General features: G+C 50.5%; 1 protein-coding gene across 1 annotated transcript; it reads right to left on the reverse strand.

The window, feature by feature from the left end:
• Positions 1-4,810: 4,810 nt before the first annotated feature.
• GSX1 (GS homeobox 1) lies at positions 4,811-6,035 on the reverse strand. Its single transcript, XM_006894076.1, has 2 exons — positions 5,579-6,035; positions 4,811-5,200 (listed from the first exon to the last, which is right to left on the reverse strand). The coding sequence occupies exons 1-2, from the start codon at positions 5,988-5,990 to the stop codon at positions 4,815-4,817; spliced, it is 798 nt and encodes a 265-aa protein (XP_006894138.1). The 5' UTR covers positions 5,991-6,035; the 3' UTR covers positions 4,811-4,814.
• Between the last annotated feature and the right edge of the window lie 10,787 nt (positions 6,036-16,822).

The following is a 16,822-nucleotide window of genomic DNA, read 5'->3' on the forward strand; positions in this document are numbered from 1 at the left end:
GTGTATGAATGAGAGTGTGTATGTGTAAGAGAGATTTAGGAGGATTCCATCTTAACCTTCTAAGATGGTTTCTACCCAGACTGGCTATGAGGACACCCATGGACATGACTGAAGAGTGGAGTCAGTTTTCTACAGGTCACCAGTGGAGTAGATAAACTCTTCCATAAAGGCCCTATGGTTTGGGAAGCTCTGCTCACCCAGAGAGACCCTTTCAGCAAGGGTGCCCAGGATGTGCCAGCATCATCCCTGGGCCCTTTTTCTAGCTATCCCTTCTCTTTGCCTCTCTTCATGTCACATCACACCTCTTTGTACAGTACCCTGTGCAGAAGGCACTTCATAGATATGTGATAAAGGAATAACTGAAGGAAAAATAGGAAGGTGTCTTCCATGTGCCCATCCTGGCCACTAAGAACTGGAAACTTGTGTGGTACGTAGGAATGAGTCAATGGTTCTTCATATACAGTGCTTTTATCCCCCCAGGAGAAATTTGGCAATGTCACCTGGTGCGTTTGGTTGTCACAAGTGGAGGGAGGAATGCTACTGGCAGCTAGTGAGTGACAGGAGGGCAGGGAAGTATTGGACATCCTACAATGCACAGGACAGGCCCCCAACAGAGAATTTTCAGCCCACACTATCACCTGTTGAGGAAGAACCAGTCTAAAGGAAGTAGAAAGAGAAATCCTGTTTGGATTGTATCCTTTGCGATGCAAATGGTTAACAGGCTCAGCTGCTGAGCAAAAGGTTGAAGGTTCAAGTCCACCTGGTGTCTTGGAAGAAAGGCTTGGCATTTACTTCTGAAAAATCAGCCACTGAAGACACCATGGAGCACAATTGTACTGACACACGTGGCATGACGTCAGTTGGGGTTGACTCCGTGGCAGCTGGTTTCCTGGAGGTTTGGACTTCAGTGGGGACAGTGGGGGCAGTGCTTGGCAGAGGGGAGCTGAATTTGAACTCTAGCCATATGCTTCTGGGTAAATCTAAGGCTTTTCAGCATTTAGTAAATAATTCAGCACCAATTATGTCCCCCACCTTCAGCTCTAGATATTAAATAATATAGCAACAGCTGTACTAGTTAATATTTATTGAACTGTGACAGATGCTGTTCTTGCATTTTACGTGAATTCTGTCCCTTAATACTGCACAGCCCTACATATCCCCTATAACTCGAGTCACTGCTGTGGGGCTGGTTCCTACTTAAAGGCGATTCCTACCCAGCAGAACAGGGTTTTGAAGGCTGAGCGTTTTAACTGCTCTGCCACTAGGGCTCGTGATACCCTGCAAAGAAACTAGTGGCATAATGAGCACAGACAAATGAAGGAATGCAGGCGCAGGGGGACCTGCAGTTTACCCAAGATTACTCAGTTCATTAGGTCGAAGGAAGCTAACGACAAGGCCAGGCACCTGGATTCACTGAACTCCTGAGGGAAGATTACAGAGAAAAGAAGGCAAAGATCAGCAGTCACATTAAATGCTAATTCCCAGGGCCTTTCATCCTGATACTCAATTTGATTCAGATTTAAAAAATTGTCTTGAAAGCCCCCAATTCTAACTTATTTGTGGGCTTCAAGTCTACGTTCTGTCGCCCCAGATGAGTAGTTTCCACGCGCAGGGACGCCCTGCCCTCGCCCTGCCCCAGCAGGACCAACGCCTTCAGGCAGGTTGGGATTATGCGGAACAGAGGGCCCGGCTCCCCTCTGTTTCTGCAGTCTTGACAGAGACGATAGCGCCAGGAATACTTGAGCGGAGCAGGCAGAGGCCGCGCGCCCTCCTCCTGGTGGTGGCTGGAGCCTGAAAGTCCCAGAGCACTGTGCGCAGCCGCCTCCTCGCTTCTAGCACCGCGCTCCCGCTAGGGCCTTGGCCACCACTGGGAGAGACACCAGAAGGCTGTGTTTTCCCTCCACTGCTCAGGACAGCTCTCCAGAAAGCAGAGAAGTTGATCAAAAGGTAAAAAGACGCGCTGGTGAGGGCAGCCATAAAGAAGAACCACTTTGTCCCTGGGGAAACTGACCCTGCGCGCAACAGCAGATCTCTGGCTTTCCCCGCACTACTGAGGAGAGGCAAGACCTCCATAACACATACACTACACACAACTGGAAGAGAGAGAGAGGAGAGAGAGAGAGAGAGAGAGAGAGAGAGAGAGAGAGAGAGAGAGAGAGAGAGAGAATCCTATAAGGAGGAGCGGGGAATGTCCAGTTCCTTCACATCTGTCCAAGGTCTTTCCCACACCCCTCTTAAATAGCGTTTCTGGTTGCCAAGCCTGCACTCAACGCCAGAGAAAGCCGGCCTCAGCTGATCGTAACAATGTCACCACATCCGGTAATTCAACGGAGGAGCTGGACGTGTTCCCTTCGAATCCTATGGAAAGGTGGCTTGGACCCTTTGCAAAGGAGGTGCGACAACCGCATTGAGGTCCCAGAAAACGGGCTGTGCTCAACTTTAATTAAATGCGTCAGAATCGTCCCTGATGATCAACCTTTGCTGGGGACTCTGTAGAATGCCGCCCGCAGCCCGTCAAACACTTTGGCTTCTTTAAAGAGGGGTAAGGAGCCTCCTCCTGAGAGCATGAGACCAGCGGGCCAACTGTAGGGCCACTTGTTTAGCACACAATCCAGGTGTGTTGGGCTCTAGGTTGAACCCTAGGGATGGCACTTCAGTGGGAAACAAGACCTCTCTTGCCCTAACTCTGGGGAAGCTGAGGAGAGACATTGCGCTCAGCTCTAAGCGGAAAGACCAAAAGACCGAGGGTTTTAGCAATGACCAGATTGAGCAGCTTCTACCAGAGATGTTTGTGTGCTTTACCCAGACAAGGGAGTTCTGGTGGCCTAGTGGCAAGAAGCTGCGCCAAAATCGTGAAGGCCAGAGGTTGGAAACCACCCGCTGCTCTGGGACAAGGGTGGGCAATCTCCGCCCATGTGATTAAATGCCTCTGAAAACCCACTTGAGCATCAGCTCTGGTTCAGATCCAGTTGGATGGCACACAACAACAGCAACAGTTTCTTAGTAAGAATTACTCTGTCAGTACAAAGAGATGGGGTTCCAACCCACTAGCAGCTCCATGGAAAAAAACGAACGGCCCTGGACAGAGTCCCCAGGACCCAGGAGAGTCCTTTGAAAGGCGCTAGAACCTGGACCAGTTGGTGCTGTGTCTGATGGCCAGATAGATCAGCAGAAATACTCCAGAACTGCCCGCTCGCAGCAGCTCTGCACTGGAACCCCACGCTCTTCCTCATCTCACGACTCATAGCGCCTACGAAGGTGGGCATAGCTCCTCAGAAAGAGCTGGGGTGTGGATTCTAACGTGGTGAGAAGCGGAGATCTGGAAGTCACCGGAACTGGTAGGGGACCTTGACTCATGGTTGGCTCCTGGTCCGGGGTAAGGGTGGGGGGCGGGGAAGTCCGCCCTGCATGGGGTGTGGGGATCCGGTGGTGGTGGTGGGGAAACTGCCCAGAGTTAAGCGAGGAGGTCCTTGACCCCACAGGCCAGGAATTGTCCCTAATGGAGCGTGATCGACCCAAGCGCAACCAAAGACAGTTTTTTCAATAACTGGGAAGTGGTTCTCCTCAGGACAGAGCTGCAGCCCGCGGGAGTTGGGGCAAAGGGCACCTGATGTTCAGCAGAGAGCGCTTCCTACCTCCCTTTGAGCCTGGTTCTTTACAAGCCCCAGCACAAGAGGAGGACCTGGGGCGCTTGCTCAGAAGGCGGGGTCTTTGCGAGGCTGCAGGTGCGCGGAGTGTGGAGCAGGGCTCCCACCCCAGCTTCCTGGACCCGCCCCAGTTCCTGCGTGGAGGCTCACTCCGGACCTGGGCCTGTCCATTGCCCAGAGGAGGCCCCAGAGCCACTGGCACGTCTAAGAAAAAAGAAGTTTATTTAAAATTTTGTACATAAATAAATAAATAAATATCTTCTGGTGTGACAGTGATCGTTTGCTTACACAGCTATGCCGGGCTGAGGAGCAGGGGCTGAGGGAGAGGTGGACGTCGAGGGAGCAAGTGAGGCTTCCGTTTGGGATGTGCAGAAGGGACTAGGAAACAAGGTGAATCTGTTCCTCTACACACACACACACACACACACACACACCAGGAGCAGCCACAACACACCAATTTGGGGATGGGAGTCGCGGAGTCTGCGGATGGGCAGGTCTGATCCACTGACTACCACACACACACACACACACCAGGAGCAGCCACAACACACCAATTTGGGGATGGGAGTCGCGGAGTCTGCGGATGGGCAGGTCTGATCCACTGACTACCCGGCCCACTTAAGTTCAAGGGGGTTCTTAGAGGAAAGGAAGAAGGGAAAAGGGGAGGGGGAGAGGGGTGAACTGAGCTCAGGAATGCGGTGGAGAGCAAGGAAAGAAAGTGAAAAAGGGAAGCGAAAAGGGCACGGGGTTGAGGAGGGCGGGGAGGAATGAATGGCCGAAGAAAAGGGGAAGAAAACGAAGGAAATTGAGCCAGCCTCGAGAGGGCAGACAACGGGGCGCGGCGCCAGCTGGGCGCCGGGAGAGCGGGCAAGCGCGCAGGAGCAGCCCAGCAGAGCGCCGGGGACTGGAGCGCTGGGCAGCATCTCTTCAGTTCGCTAGGGGAGGTTGTGGGACCCCAGGGCGGTTGTGGGATCCCGGGGCAGGGATACAAGGATCACGTTTCTGTCAAGCACTCTGCGCCACCTCAAACCGTGAAGCTGTAAAGTGGCGCCAAATCCGCGCTCCTTAGCCGTTTGGCAGCAAGTGGAGGGAACCATTGCTGCGCCCTGGGGCCAGTCTTTAAGGCGCGGGAAGGGCGTGGGGTGGGCAACCTAGGGAGGCGCGCGCTTAGGGAGTGACGGTGAGGTCCCGGTCGTCCTTCCCCGATGAGGATGGAGACATGGGCAATTCGTCGTCATCCTCCGAGCACTTGGCAGAGGAGAGCGACGCGCACTTGCAACCCTGTGGCACGCCCCCGCCCGCCCCCGCGCCGCCGCCGCCGTTGCCGCCGCGGTGACCGCTGCCCTTGCCCTCCTTCTTGTGCTTCACCCGGCGGTTCTGGAACCAAATCTTCACCTGCTTCTCGGACAGATTCAGGTAGGTGGCGATTTCGATGCGGCGCAGACGCGACAGGTACATGTTGGAAGCAAACTCGCGCTCCAGCTCCAACAGCTGCGTGCTGGTGAAAGCGGTGCGCATCCTCTTGCTGCTGGGTAACGGATTCGAGCTACTGTCTGGAGGGCACAGAGAGGAAAGAGGTCAGATTCCAGCACCGTGGAAGTCCCAAGACACTGGTCTCTCATCCATCCCGTCTCCCCGAGCACCATCCTCGGTAGCGCGACCGCAGACGCCCACCCTGGGACCTGGATTCTCTGGGAGTCTGGCGGCCCTGGAAACTCCTTATGAAAGCTCCCTGAACGCCAACCCGCCAACCCTCACTGCTTCCTAGGCGCCATGTCCAAAGTTTAGAGCACCCTCCGTCTCCCTCTGAGCGTCCAGCGCCCGCCTTCCTTTCCAGTGCCCAGCTCAGGGCTCTCAACACCTGCCAGGCACCTAGAGCGCCCTGGATCCCTCCTCCTCCTCCCGGTCTCCAGTCTCGGTGCCAGGCTTACCCACAGAGATGCAGTGGAACTGCCTGGGGTCGGGGAGCGGGTAGGAAGTCTGGTAGAGCGCTGCGGCCGCAGCGGCCGCGGCTGGGCCATGAGCAACCCCGGGAGAGACGGCCGAGTGCTGGCGGCCCAGGGGCGCGTGGCAGTACTGCGAGCCGAAGGGCGGGAAGGACGCCTTGAGCAGCGGCAGCGCGGGCGGGCCCGGGGGACCGTGCAGCTGCGAGGCGGTGACGCAGAGCGGGCACACGCACAGCAGCCCGGCCTTGCGCGCGTGGCAGGCGCCGGGCGAGAGGCCGTGCAGCGCGTGCGGCGGGGGCACCGCGTAGGGGAAGAGCGGCGGCGGGCTGCCCTCGGGCGCCTTCTTCTCGCCCGCCTCGCGCAGCACCAGAGAGTCCACCAGGAAGGAGCGCGGCATGGTTCCGAAGCGCAGCCGCCCCGCAGCCGGCACCCGCGCGCGCCGCGCCACTCCTGGCTCTCCGCGGGCTCGTCGGGCCGGCCGCCCCCGGCAGCTGCCTCCACCCGGGAGGCGCGAGCGGATGGCCAGGCCGCGGCTCAAGCCGCCGCCGCTGCTGCTGCCACGGGCGCCGCCCACAGAGCGCGGGGTGCTGGCCAGCGCTAGTGGTGCTGAAAGGCGCCGGCGTCGCCGCTTAAATAGGACTATTGCCATGTGATGGGCTACGCCAGGAGCGGCCGGGGCCTCTCAATAGGGTTTTTGTGCCTTTTCTCTTGGCATTCACTCTGCACGCTTCCTCATTATTTCACTTGTTAACTAAATGAACTGCATAATGTACTCTATTCTTGTCAACCCCACCCACGCCGTAACAGGCGCCCTCGCCCCCTCCTCTCCCTTTTGCGGGTTTATTTTCTCATTCTCCTGCGATTTAATATTCTTTTCTTTCTCTTTATTCCTTACTCCGTTTTGGCTTTGTATTCTAGATAGGCCCGCTCATCGGACTGATTTTGCACCCCGCTGCCCAGCTCGTACTCATCGCTTTGAGCACACCCCTCATCCCTGCACACTTGTCCCCCCATCACTTTCCTTCTCCCAGGTTCCCCCTATTCCCATGGGCACGCTGTTTTCACTCAGCGCCTAAGCGATGTGCACCCGGGCCCTGCTCTCATTTCCACCTGTGGAATCCCCTCTCGGCCAGGGTCCAAAGGGATTGGGCTCTTGCAGATGAAGCTGAGGAGGAAAGAGAAGCGCCCCGGCCTCCCTATCCATCACTAGACTCCTCACGGCTCTTTTCCTTTAAGTTTCCCAGATAATGGTCACTTAGGGTTGCTTACATCGCCAGCCTTTGTTCAGTACATTCTGGTCAGCAGGGCTTTTCTGTCATATCTCAGGGCTGAGGATGTTCAAGAAAAGAAGAAAGAAATTGAAAAGGAAAATGGACGCAGAAAGTCCCCAACAGAGGATGGAGAAGGAAAAAGGAAAATCTAGCTGGTATAGATTTTGAGATCTTGCAGCCAAACCGGACGGCGGTGGTGGCGGGGCCAGACGACGCTTCCCCACGGGAACTTCGCGGGCGCACTTCCTACTTGCGCGCACGCGAGTGGCGTGCCGTCGCCTGCGAACTCGCAAATCCCCTCCTTCGCCACCCTGGTCCAGGCTTTCATTTCCTGAGACCCAGTCCTTCCTCTCGCAGCGCCACTCTCTTCTTCCTGGTCACATAATGGTTAAACAACTTCAAACAGCCTGGCGCTGTGTACACAGCCCCAGCTTTCTTCGCCCAGGGGCTTTTCCATACAATGGGAAATTAGCATAAATAGTTCGCATTTCCAGCCCGAGACTTTTCACGCGAGACGTTTGCTTTCGGTTTTTCTGGGGACCCGAGAGCTGCAGCCTTGTGCCTTGAATGGGATTGTGAGAATCAGAGGGGGTCCCGTTCCCGAGGGAGGAAACGGTGCGCGCCGGACAAGGGACTTGAGCATTGATTGAATTTCTGTTACAATAACAAATAAACAAAAGTGAAACGGATTGAAAAGCAAAGCGCATTTGTTATGGGGGGGGGTAAATAAATCCATTTGTAGAGAGGTAAAGTGGGAAATCCTTTGGATAGGGGGCTAGCAGGAGTCCAGTATATTCCCAATTACTTGGCACAAGTTGGGGAGGGAGTTAACTCTTCAACCCCATCGTCTCAAGGCGCCCCCACGTTGGGAAGTGCCTGCAAAACAGCGTGAACGCGCTCACCCAGCCTAATTCGCGTCCACGTTGCTTTCTGGGACGCTTGAGCAGCGCTGGGCCGATAAGACCTAGTGGAGCCCGGGACCAGCGCTCACAGAGGGGCGCCCCGCTGAGCAGAGGCTGGTGGGAGAGGCGCTGGGTGCACCTAGGGCCTGCCAGCTGAAGGAGGTGGCCGTGCGCCCAGGAGCTGAGAGCCCGCGCGAGGCCAGTGTGGGGCTCGCCCGGGGCCTCCTGTGGACCGGGGAGGAAGGGGTTAAGAGACCCTGCGTGTGAGCAAGGCCAAAGCTACTGGGAAAGACTATGGAGGGGGGAAATAACCAGTTTCCCCCCTCCTCTTCAGCCTCTGGACCTTATTGAATGTCATTGAGGAAAGTTTTGAATGCCAGATAAAGAGAGGCGAATTAAAGTGTGTGACAGCGCAGAATAAGCAAACACAAAGAGAACTCTGTCACACTTTGGGGCAAAATCCGTGGGCTTTTTACCAAGTCTCTTCGCTATGATTGAATTAAGTAATAGGAAAACATTTTCTTTCAGTTTAGAGCCATTAGACAAAAACTTCAAAGCGAATAACACTTTTTAATGTGCGGCTCCACAATGGAGCGGGGTTTTGTGCTGCAGTGTTTAAATGGTTTGTTGTGCGACTCGGCGCGGGAGAGACTTGGGCCAGACTCGAGCAAAACAGCATCCTGAGAGGGTTTTCGGGCGGGGAGCTCGCAACCAACGCGCATTTAATCCGCCATCTCTGAACCCACAGGCCGCTGGTCCGGAAAAGGGGCGCACTGCGCAGCGGTCCCCTGCCACGGGCGCGCCCCTGAGCATGATCGTTTTCAAAAAGGAAGTTACATGCAGTCTGGGAAGGCGAGAGGGTGGGTCTAGGCTAGGCGGGCGAAGAGCTCAGGCAGGGGTTGGATGAGCGAGTCCCCCGGCCTAGGAGGACCCAGGGTGCACAGGGCCAGCGCCCCACAGCCAGGTGTCCGCGCCCCACAGCAGCCCTTCCTTCGCATTTCAAGCACCTCCCTGGGTTGTTTCAGCCGGATTTGAACTTTCCTTCTCCAAACACCCCCTAGGGCGTGGAGGGACTGGAGGGGGTGGTGGGATTAGCCTGACAACCGGAGAGAGGGGGCCCTGGAGCCCCTCGGCCTGGAAGGCCCCGCTCTGTCCCTGGGGCTGGTTTTCAAGTGTCCATCAGAGACAGTTCGACATGGAATAATTCTGTTGTCCCAGGCTTTGCCTGCTTTGATATTGCCTCTTTTCCTGTTAGCAGTTGCGAACACGCTGGGGTTTTTGTTTGTTTGTTTTGTTTTGTTTTTCTCCTGGAAATGTAGCTTTAACATATTTGCAGCACAAGCTGCAGACACAGGGGAGAGAGAATGCTCATTCTTGTCGGTTGGTTTGTCTGTCTTTAAACATCACTTCTCAGGGAGCCCAGTGGCCCATTGAAAACATTGCTTGCCTTCCCTCTTCTAGTCTCCTGATGTACTTTTTTGGTTTCTTCTAACGTTCTGAATCGTTTACTTACTTCTTTTCCTGCACCTCCCCCAATTTGTCCCAGAATGAGGGCTGAAATGGGTGTTCAATGAGGGTGAGGGCTTTTGTCTATTTTGTGTATTGCTGTACCCCAACTCAGAGCACCTCCTGGAATCCTGGAATACAATCAGTTACTCTCATTAAATGCTGTCTCCTCTGGGGAGCTCTGGTGGCCAAGTGATAAGAAGTGCACTGCAATCTCCAAGACTTGTGGTTCAAAGGCACCAGCTGCTCCATGGGAGAAGGATGGGCATTCTCCTCATTGGCTATTTACTGCCTCTGAAAACCCACTGGAGGTTCAACTATGGGGTGGTTCTGACTCCAGGGCATACAAAAAACAACCACAACAATCGACCCTGAAACAGTGGATGAAACACTGCCTGTCTTGCACCATCCTCACAATAGTCCAGGCAGGTCTTCCAAGGTGCCTCTGGAGGACTCAAACCTCCAGCCTTTGAGTTAGTGGTGGAGGAGTGCTCTGTATGTGCCACCCAGTCACTCCCGGATGGAAGATGTGATATGAGTCCTCAGTACATATGTTTTTTAATGAATAAATTAATGAAAAGTAGGCAGGATTAGTGGGAGAAATGTCTGTTTATTACATCCCAGAAACAGGGAGGGAGCACTGTTGGCGTAATGGAAAGGAGTTGCATTGCTAACATGGGGTTGAAACCTACCAGTTGCTTCATAGAAGAAAGATGGGCTGTCTCCTCCTGTGGAACTTACTGCCTCTGGAAACCCCCTAGAGGGTCAGCTATGGATTGGTTCCAATGGTACACAACAACAATAACAACCGACATAGGATGGCCACGTTTCCAGAGCAACTTGACCTCATAGGAGCATGGGGCAAGGTCTTTGTTCTGTGATACCTGGAGGGAAACAGCTACTTGTCTGACTCATCTCCAGCCCCCCAGTGCATAGGCCAGTGCCTGGATTATCACAGGAGTTCAATGGTTGTTGAAAGAATCACAGACTGGCCCTTCTTTACAACCTGCCCAAAGTATGTGAGATGAAGTCTCACCAACCTTGTCTACAAGGAGTACTCTGGCTGCACTTCTTCCAGGACAGATTTGTTTATTCTTTTAGCAGTCCATGGTATACTTAATATTCTTTGTTAACAATTTAAAAAACCATTAACTCTTCTTTTATCTTCATTGTTTATTGCTCAGCTTTCACATACATGTAAAACAGTGAAGCAGCACTACAGCTTGGATCAGGCACACCTTAGTCTTTAGAGTGACATCCTTGCTCTTTAGACTGTTTTAGGTACAATTATTAAAAGCCTCATCTCCATGAGGTTTCATATTAGTTGACCTAGGGAGAAGTGGGGGTGAAGTCTGCTTTAGATTGCTTTTATTCCCTTTATGTGTCCCCTCTTCGTATCAGAAAACTTGACTTTGAGATCCCTGCCTTCACTGGCTTTCTTTCTTTTTTTCCTCTATGTGCAGGAATTTGCAGTTCATTGATCAGCCAGGTGGCAGCATAAAACAATAAACTCGCCAGCAGAGGAGAGTCCTCTGACTGCTTGGCTCTCTCCACATTCACACTCCTCCTTCTCCATATTTGCCAAGGAAAACCCTAACTTGAGGATGCCCTCCATGTCCCTGCTCTGAAAGTCTCTGACTCAGAAACACTTGCAGAAGCAGAGAGAAGCTGCTGGGAGGGCAAGAGCCAGGAGCATGTTTAAGCCAAGAGCATGTGTGTGCCACACAGAACCAGCTTCTTGAGGTTAACTGCTGTTTGAGTGGGACACATGGTGACCCTGGGAACAGCTGCACAAGACACTGCCTGGCCCTGTACTATCCCACGATAGGGTTTGAACTGGATCTTTGTAGCCCACTGCGTTTTCATTGAGTGGTTTTTAGAAGTAGATCACCAGGCCTTTCATGCTGGTCTTTCTCAGTCTGGAAACTGCTGAAGCCTGCTCAACATCACAGCAAAACCCAAGCCTTCACTGGCAGACGGGAAGCGACTGTGCATAGAAAGGGGGGCTTCTGCATTGCAGGTGAGAATTCCACCACTAAGCCACCACTGCCCCTCTACAATGTACAGAAGCTTGAATTAAAAAGGAAGCCCCCCCCAATCCGGGGATTCTCCGATCATCAACCCCACTCACTCCCAAATGACAGCCAAGCTCCTCTCGTTTTCAGTAAAGCACTGCGCTACCATTTTCTCAGAATCCCAGTGAACAGTCCCAGTGAACAGTGGCTGCTTTGCTAGCTGTGTCTCCATTGCATTTTGGAAGAAAAGAAAGGAAGGACTCCCATAAGAATATACCCCCAAGCAAGATATTTAGATTCTTACAAGAGCTACTTTGGGCTTCTCTTAGCAATGCACATGCCCCCAATGGGAGCTGAGTATTTCTGCCCCCCTCTCTGGCACAGATAGGCTAGTGGCTACCAGTGGTTTCTGCAGCCAAGCTGTTTTGCAGCCATGTGAAATTCCACAGGATAATGTCCTCACCATTTGGCTGGGTTTACTCATCCACAAGAATGCTGGTAATTCACTCACACAAAAATGTTGCATCTATCATCATTACTTGAATAAATGTAACGGCACAAATCTCCTTGCAATTTTAGAGTGCCAGGCTTATGTCCCTTTTAAGAAGGAAAGAAAATGGAAAGGTTGGACTCCACACTGAATTATTAGTGAATAGATCTGGTGCCCCGAAGAGAAGCCCTGTTTTTTCAGCTAACAATGTGTGCGAAAGAATAAACGGAATGTCTAAGAAGAATGACTTTCTTTTACTTCTTCCAGCTCCTTGTTAAAGGATAGATAATTCCATCAGCCACTAACCATCTATTGTATGCCGCTGCGATGCAGGATTCATGCCACAGCACTTCAAAATAACCAGCAGGGTCACCCACAGTGGACAGGCTTCAGGAGAACGTCAAGACCAAGACAGACTTGAGAGAAAGGCCTGGAAATCTTACAAAAATCAGCCCATGAAAACTCTGTGGTTCCCAGTAGAATACTAACTGGTAAGATGGTTGTCCTGGAGAGGGTGAAGCCGGGCTGCTCCTTGGAGGCAAGGATTCTGAAGCTTCATCTGACATACTTTGGTCATGTTGCAAGGAGGGACTGGTCCTTGGAGAGGGACATCATGTTTGGGAGAGTAGAGGGATGGTGCAGGAGAGGAAGACCTTTGATGAGATGATAAATCATCGATTCAGTGATTGGGATGGTAGGAGTAGGTGTGTCGGAGACAGTGAGGTTGGCACAGGATAGAGCAGGGTTTAGGGCTCTTCTACATAAGGTCACCATGAGTCATGAGCAACTCGACAGCACATAACAACAACAAGCATTTTTTTCTTCATTAAGGATAAGACCATAATTAGGAACAACCTGATAGGTCTCTCCAACTCACTGTCCTGTCTTGTGATGTCTCAAGTAAATTGCTAGTCCTTGCCCGGAACTTCACCTCCCAAGATTGTGTTCTGATGGCACTTCACTTTATGATTCAAGTAGCCTCTCTTCAGAGGACCAGACACTACTTTAGTCACTACCAGCCCTAAAGACATCACTAATGATGCCGTTGCTAAGATTATCCACTCTGATTTTCCATACCTTTTTCTTGACTCTTGGCCTTCAGTGGGTGCAAAGATCTGTACCACTCTTGGCATTAAAACCAAACCCAACTCAGCCCACCACGTGGAATTGATTCCAACTCACAGTGACCTGCCATCGAGTTTCTGAGGTTATAAATCTTAACCAGGAGAGGCTGTCCCTCTCTCTTTCCTGGAAGGTATGGTGCATTTGAACTGCTGAGCTGGTTAGCAGTGCAATACACAACACATTATGTCAGCACGGGCTCAATTCATCCCTAGTTGTTTTTGTTGTTGGTTACTATGGAGTTGGTTTCGATTCCTAATTAGTAGGTGACTGATGTATAATAGAACCAAAGGCTGTCCTGTGCAAACTTCTTCATTACTCTTGGCGCTGTTGTGTGTATCCATTGCATTGCTGAATTTCTTCATTTTTCTCACCTTCTTACTTTACCAATCATCTTGTTCTTTTCTGGAGCAGTGTCCAAAGAGAGTGAGTGGAAGGCTTTCCATCCTTGCCTCTAAAAAACATTCTGGTTGTATTTCCCCCCAAACTGACTTTCTCATTCTCAGAGTTACCTCCTGGAATGTCTTCATTATAGACATTGGCAAAAACTGTTGAGTAGACCATGGACTACCAGAAGAACAAACACATCCGTTTGGAAGAAGCAACCAGAGTGCTCCATAGAAGCAAGATGGTGCAACTTTATCTCACACGTTTTGGGCATATGTTGAGAACCGGCCAGTTCCTGGAGAAGAGTCTCATACTTGGAAAAGCAGAGGGTCAGGAAAAAGAGGAAGACCCTCAAGGAGATGGATCAATATGGCGACCACAGCAATGAGCTAACACATCAGAGATTGTGAGGGTGGTGTGGGATCAGGTAGGGTTTCATTCTGTTATGTTTAGGGGTGCTGTCAGTCAGCCCCTAACAGCAAAAAACAGTGTACTTAAGCTGACTTTAGAAGCAGGAGACGGACCACTTATTTAGATTTCCTTAACACAGCATTTCAGGAAGCTGATGATGGCACCACCTCTTCCTCTGTGGGTGTCTCCTTAGGGACTTGTAAGAAAATGATCACGGAAATTTTGAAAAACCAGTCAAGTCAATCACTTACTGAAAAGCGTCCTTGACCTTGTTATCTGGTTGAATAAATACAAATTACATGTTTTTAACCAAATTCATTTTACAGGTTAACTGTGCTGTAATTCCACTTTATGATAACATGAAAGATTGAACGACCCAACACTTTATTGAAGTCAGTCACTCACTCATTGTGATTTATAGCCTCTGAAAACCCACTTGAGGGTCAGCTGTGAATTGGTTTTGACTCAATGGCACATAACAACAACAACAACAAATTGCACAGAGGAATATTACCCATCATTCTCCTCACAAACCCTGTGGGGCCATTCCACTCTGTTCTAGGGGATCATTATGAGTTGAAATTGACCTGATGACCCAACCTGTAGGTGGGGTTGGCTTTGATTTTGCTGCTTCAGGAATCTGGAGTAGGTCATGTGTTTTGCTCTGATATTGAAAAACAAAATACAGCCCACTGCCTCAAGTAAATTCTGATTCATCAGTTCCTGAGGCTGGAAATCCTTATATCAGGTAACATAGTGGCTGGTAGACTCCAACAACTGACTTTTCAGTTAGCAACCCAACATATGACTCATACTACTAGGACTCTTTTAATAAGAAATTGAGATTGTTAACAATTTCAATCATTACTCTTGGCACCAGCAGCCAGGATAGCGAAAGATGAATTGGATTAGGCAAGTCTACTGTCAGGGACCTCTCCAGAGTGCTAAAGAGCAATGATGTCAGTCTAGAGACTAAGGTGCCCCTGATCCAGGCCACAGTCTTTGAAATTATGTTATGCATCAGAGAGATGGACAATGAATAAGGGTGACATAAGTAGAACTGATGCTTTTGAGTTGTGGTGCTGGAGAAGAATATTGAACATTTCGTGAATTGCCATGAGAACAAACAGCTTTGTCCTGGAGAGGGTTAAACCAAGTTGCTCTCCGGAGGCAAGGATTTTGAAGCTCTGTCTCACATACTTTGGACATGTGGCCAGGAGGGACCAGTCCTTGGAGAAGGATATCATGATTGGAAAGGTAGAGGGACAATGCAGGAGAGGAAGACCCTGGATTGACATAGTAACTGGAGTAATAGGGGCAGGTGTGTTGGAGACAGTAAGACTGCCTTGGGATAGGACAGGGTTCAGAGCTAATGTGTATAGAGTCACTATGAGTCACAGACACCTCGATGACACATAACAACAAGAAGATGTCAAATTACATCTCTATCCAAAGTTGCAGTACATCCCATTGTGATATCTGCTGATGGTGAGAATGGTGATGATGAGGAAGAGGAGAATGAGGGCAACAATTGAAAAAGAAAGGTTAAGGGGGAAAAATGAAGAATGGAAGAGAAGTAGAAAAGTAAGGATGAGAAATCCACGTTTTTCTCTTTTTCTCACCAAAAACCCCACATGCTTTCCAAAAAGAAAGTTTTTATTCTCTGTCTACCACACCATCTATTTTTCTTTTAAATTCTTCTTGTGATTTGTGTTAAACATTACAGAGCAAACTGGTCTTCCATTCAACACATTTCTATACCGTTTGTCTCATGACCTTGGTTAGAATCCCCACAATGTAATAGCATACTTCCCACACCCCCTGGTGTTTCCTGTATCATGCATCCTTCTATCCTTTCTCCCTGCCTTCTAACTTTTGTCCCTAAGCAAAGGCTTCCCTTTGGCTGGTGATGCTAAGGAGTGTATACCTCTTTAGTATTATTGACCACTTTGTTGTTTGTCCAGTGTTTGGCTGAAAGTTGCCCCATGAGGATGTATCCACTCCAGTTATTGAAGAAAGAGGTATATGTACTCCTCCCTAGGACTTCAGCATCCCTAATGATAGACCTAGTACTTTCTCTTATTCACATATTCCTGTTTCTTTTTGACTCATGGCTGTTTCTTTTCTTCTTCTTTTTTTTTTATGGCTGTTTCTTAGTTACTCTCCCATAGACTACTGTTCATATCCATGTCTGGATCCAGGAGAAGCTGACCTCAGTGAAAGAAACGTTCCATGATCACACAGCATTCACATATCTGCCACAGCATCTCACAACGCATGAGATGGAAAGGAAAGGTTTCTCTTAACCTTAAGACATGGTCCAAAGGATCTTCTGGGAATGGGGACTCTTGCTGATGCAACTACTTTCCAGCAGCTTTGGTTCAGTGGTCTAGGACCCACACCTTGTTTGCTAATTGTAACCCAGAGAGCTCATCACCAGTCTTGTGAAGCATCTTCCAGAATTGTGTCCCTGTATTCTCTACCCTGACATGCCTCTAGATATTCTTGACTTTTACTCAGTATTGGCCAAAGGAACTTGCTCTAACAATGCAATAAAGGAGGTCCTGGGAGGTGGGGTATGCAGATAGTTAACACGTGCAGCTGCTAATTAAAAAGGTGGAGATTCGAATCCACACGCAGAATTACTAATAATAAATGCTAGTTATTAGTATAGGTGTTAGGGATCTGATCCAGCCCCTTCCACCATCCACCAGTTGCCATCAGGTAAATTCTGACCCATGGTAACCCTAGGTATGGCACAGCAGAACGGTGCCCTCACCATCAAAGCATGAATTGAGACGTGCTGGAGTTTAGCAGAGGGGTGGGAGTGGGGATGTGGGTGCTTTTCTAAGTACAAAGTCGAGGCACTGTACCACTCAGGCAGGCAGCATTGTCAGCAACTAACAACAAGGACAGTGGAGTTAAAGAAGGCCCTCAGGAGACACTCTGAGACCGCAGACAAGTCGCTTAACCTCTCTTTGTCTCTGCTGCCTCATCTGTAACCTGCCCGTTGCTGTAGTCATTAACTCAGTCTTCTTGTTGAGAATCTTTCTTTCTTTTGTTGATTCTCCATTTCTCAAGCATGATGTCCTTCTCCAAGGACTGATCTCTCCTCACAAAACATG

The sequence above is a fragment of the Elephantulus edwardii genome, unplaced genomic scaffold (assembly GCF_000299155.1).
Source record: "Elephantulus edwardii isolate Elephantulus edwardi_28Jun2011 unplaced genomic scaffold, EleEdw1.0 scaffold00134, whole genome shotgun sequence".
NCBI lineage: Eukaryota > Metazoa > Chordata > Mammalia > Macroscelidea > Macroscelididae > Elephantulus > Elephantulus edwardii.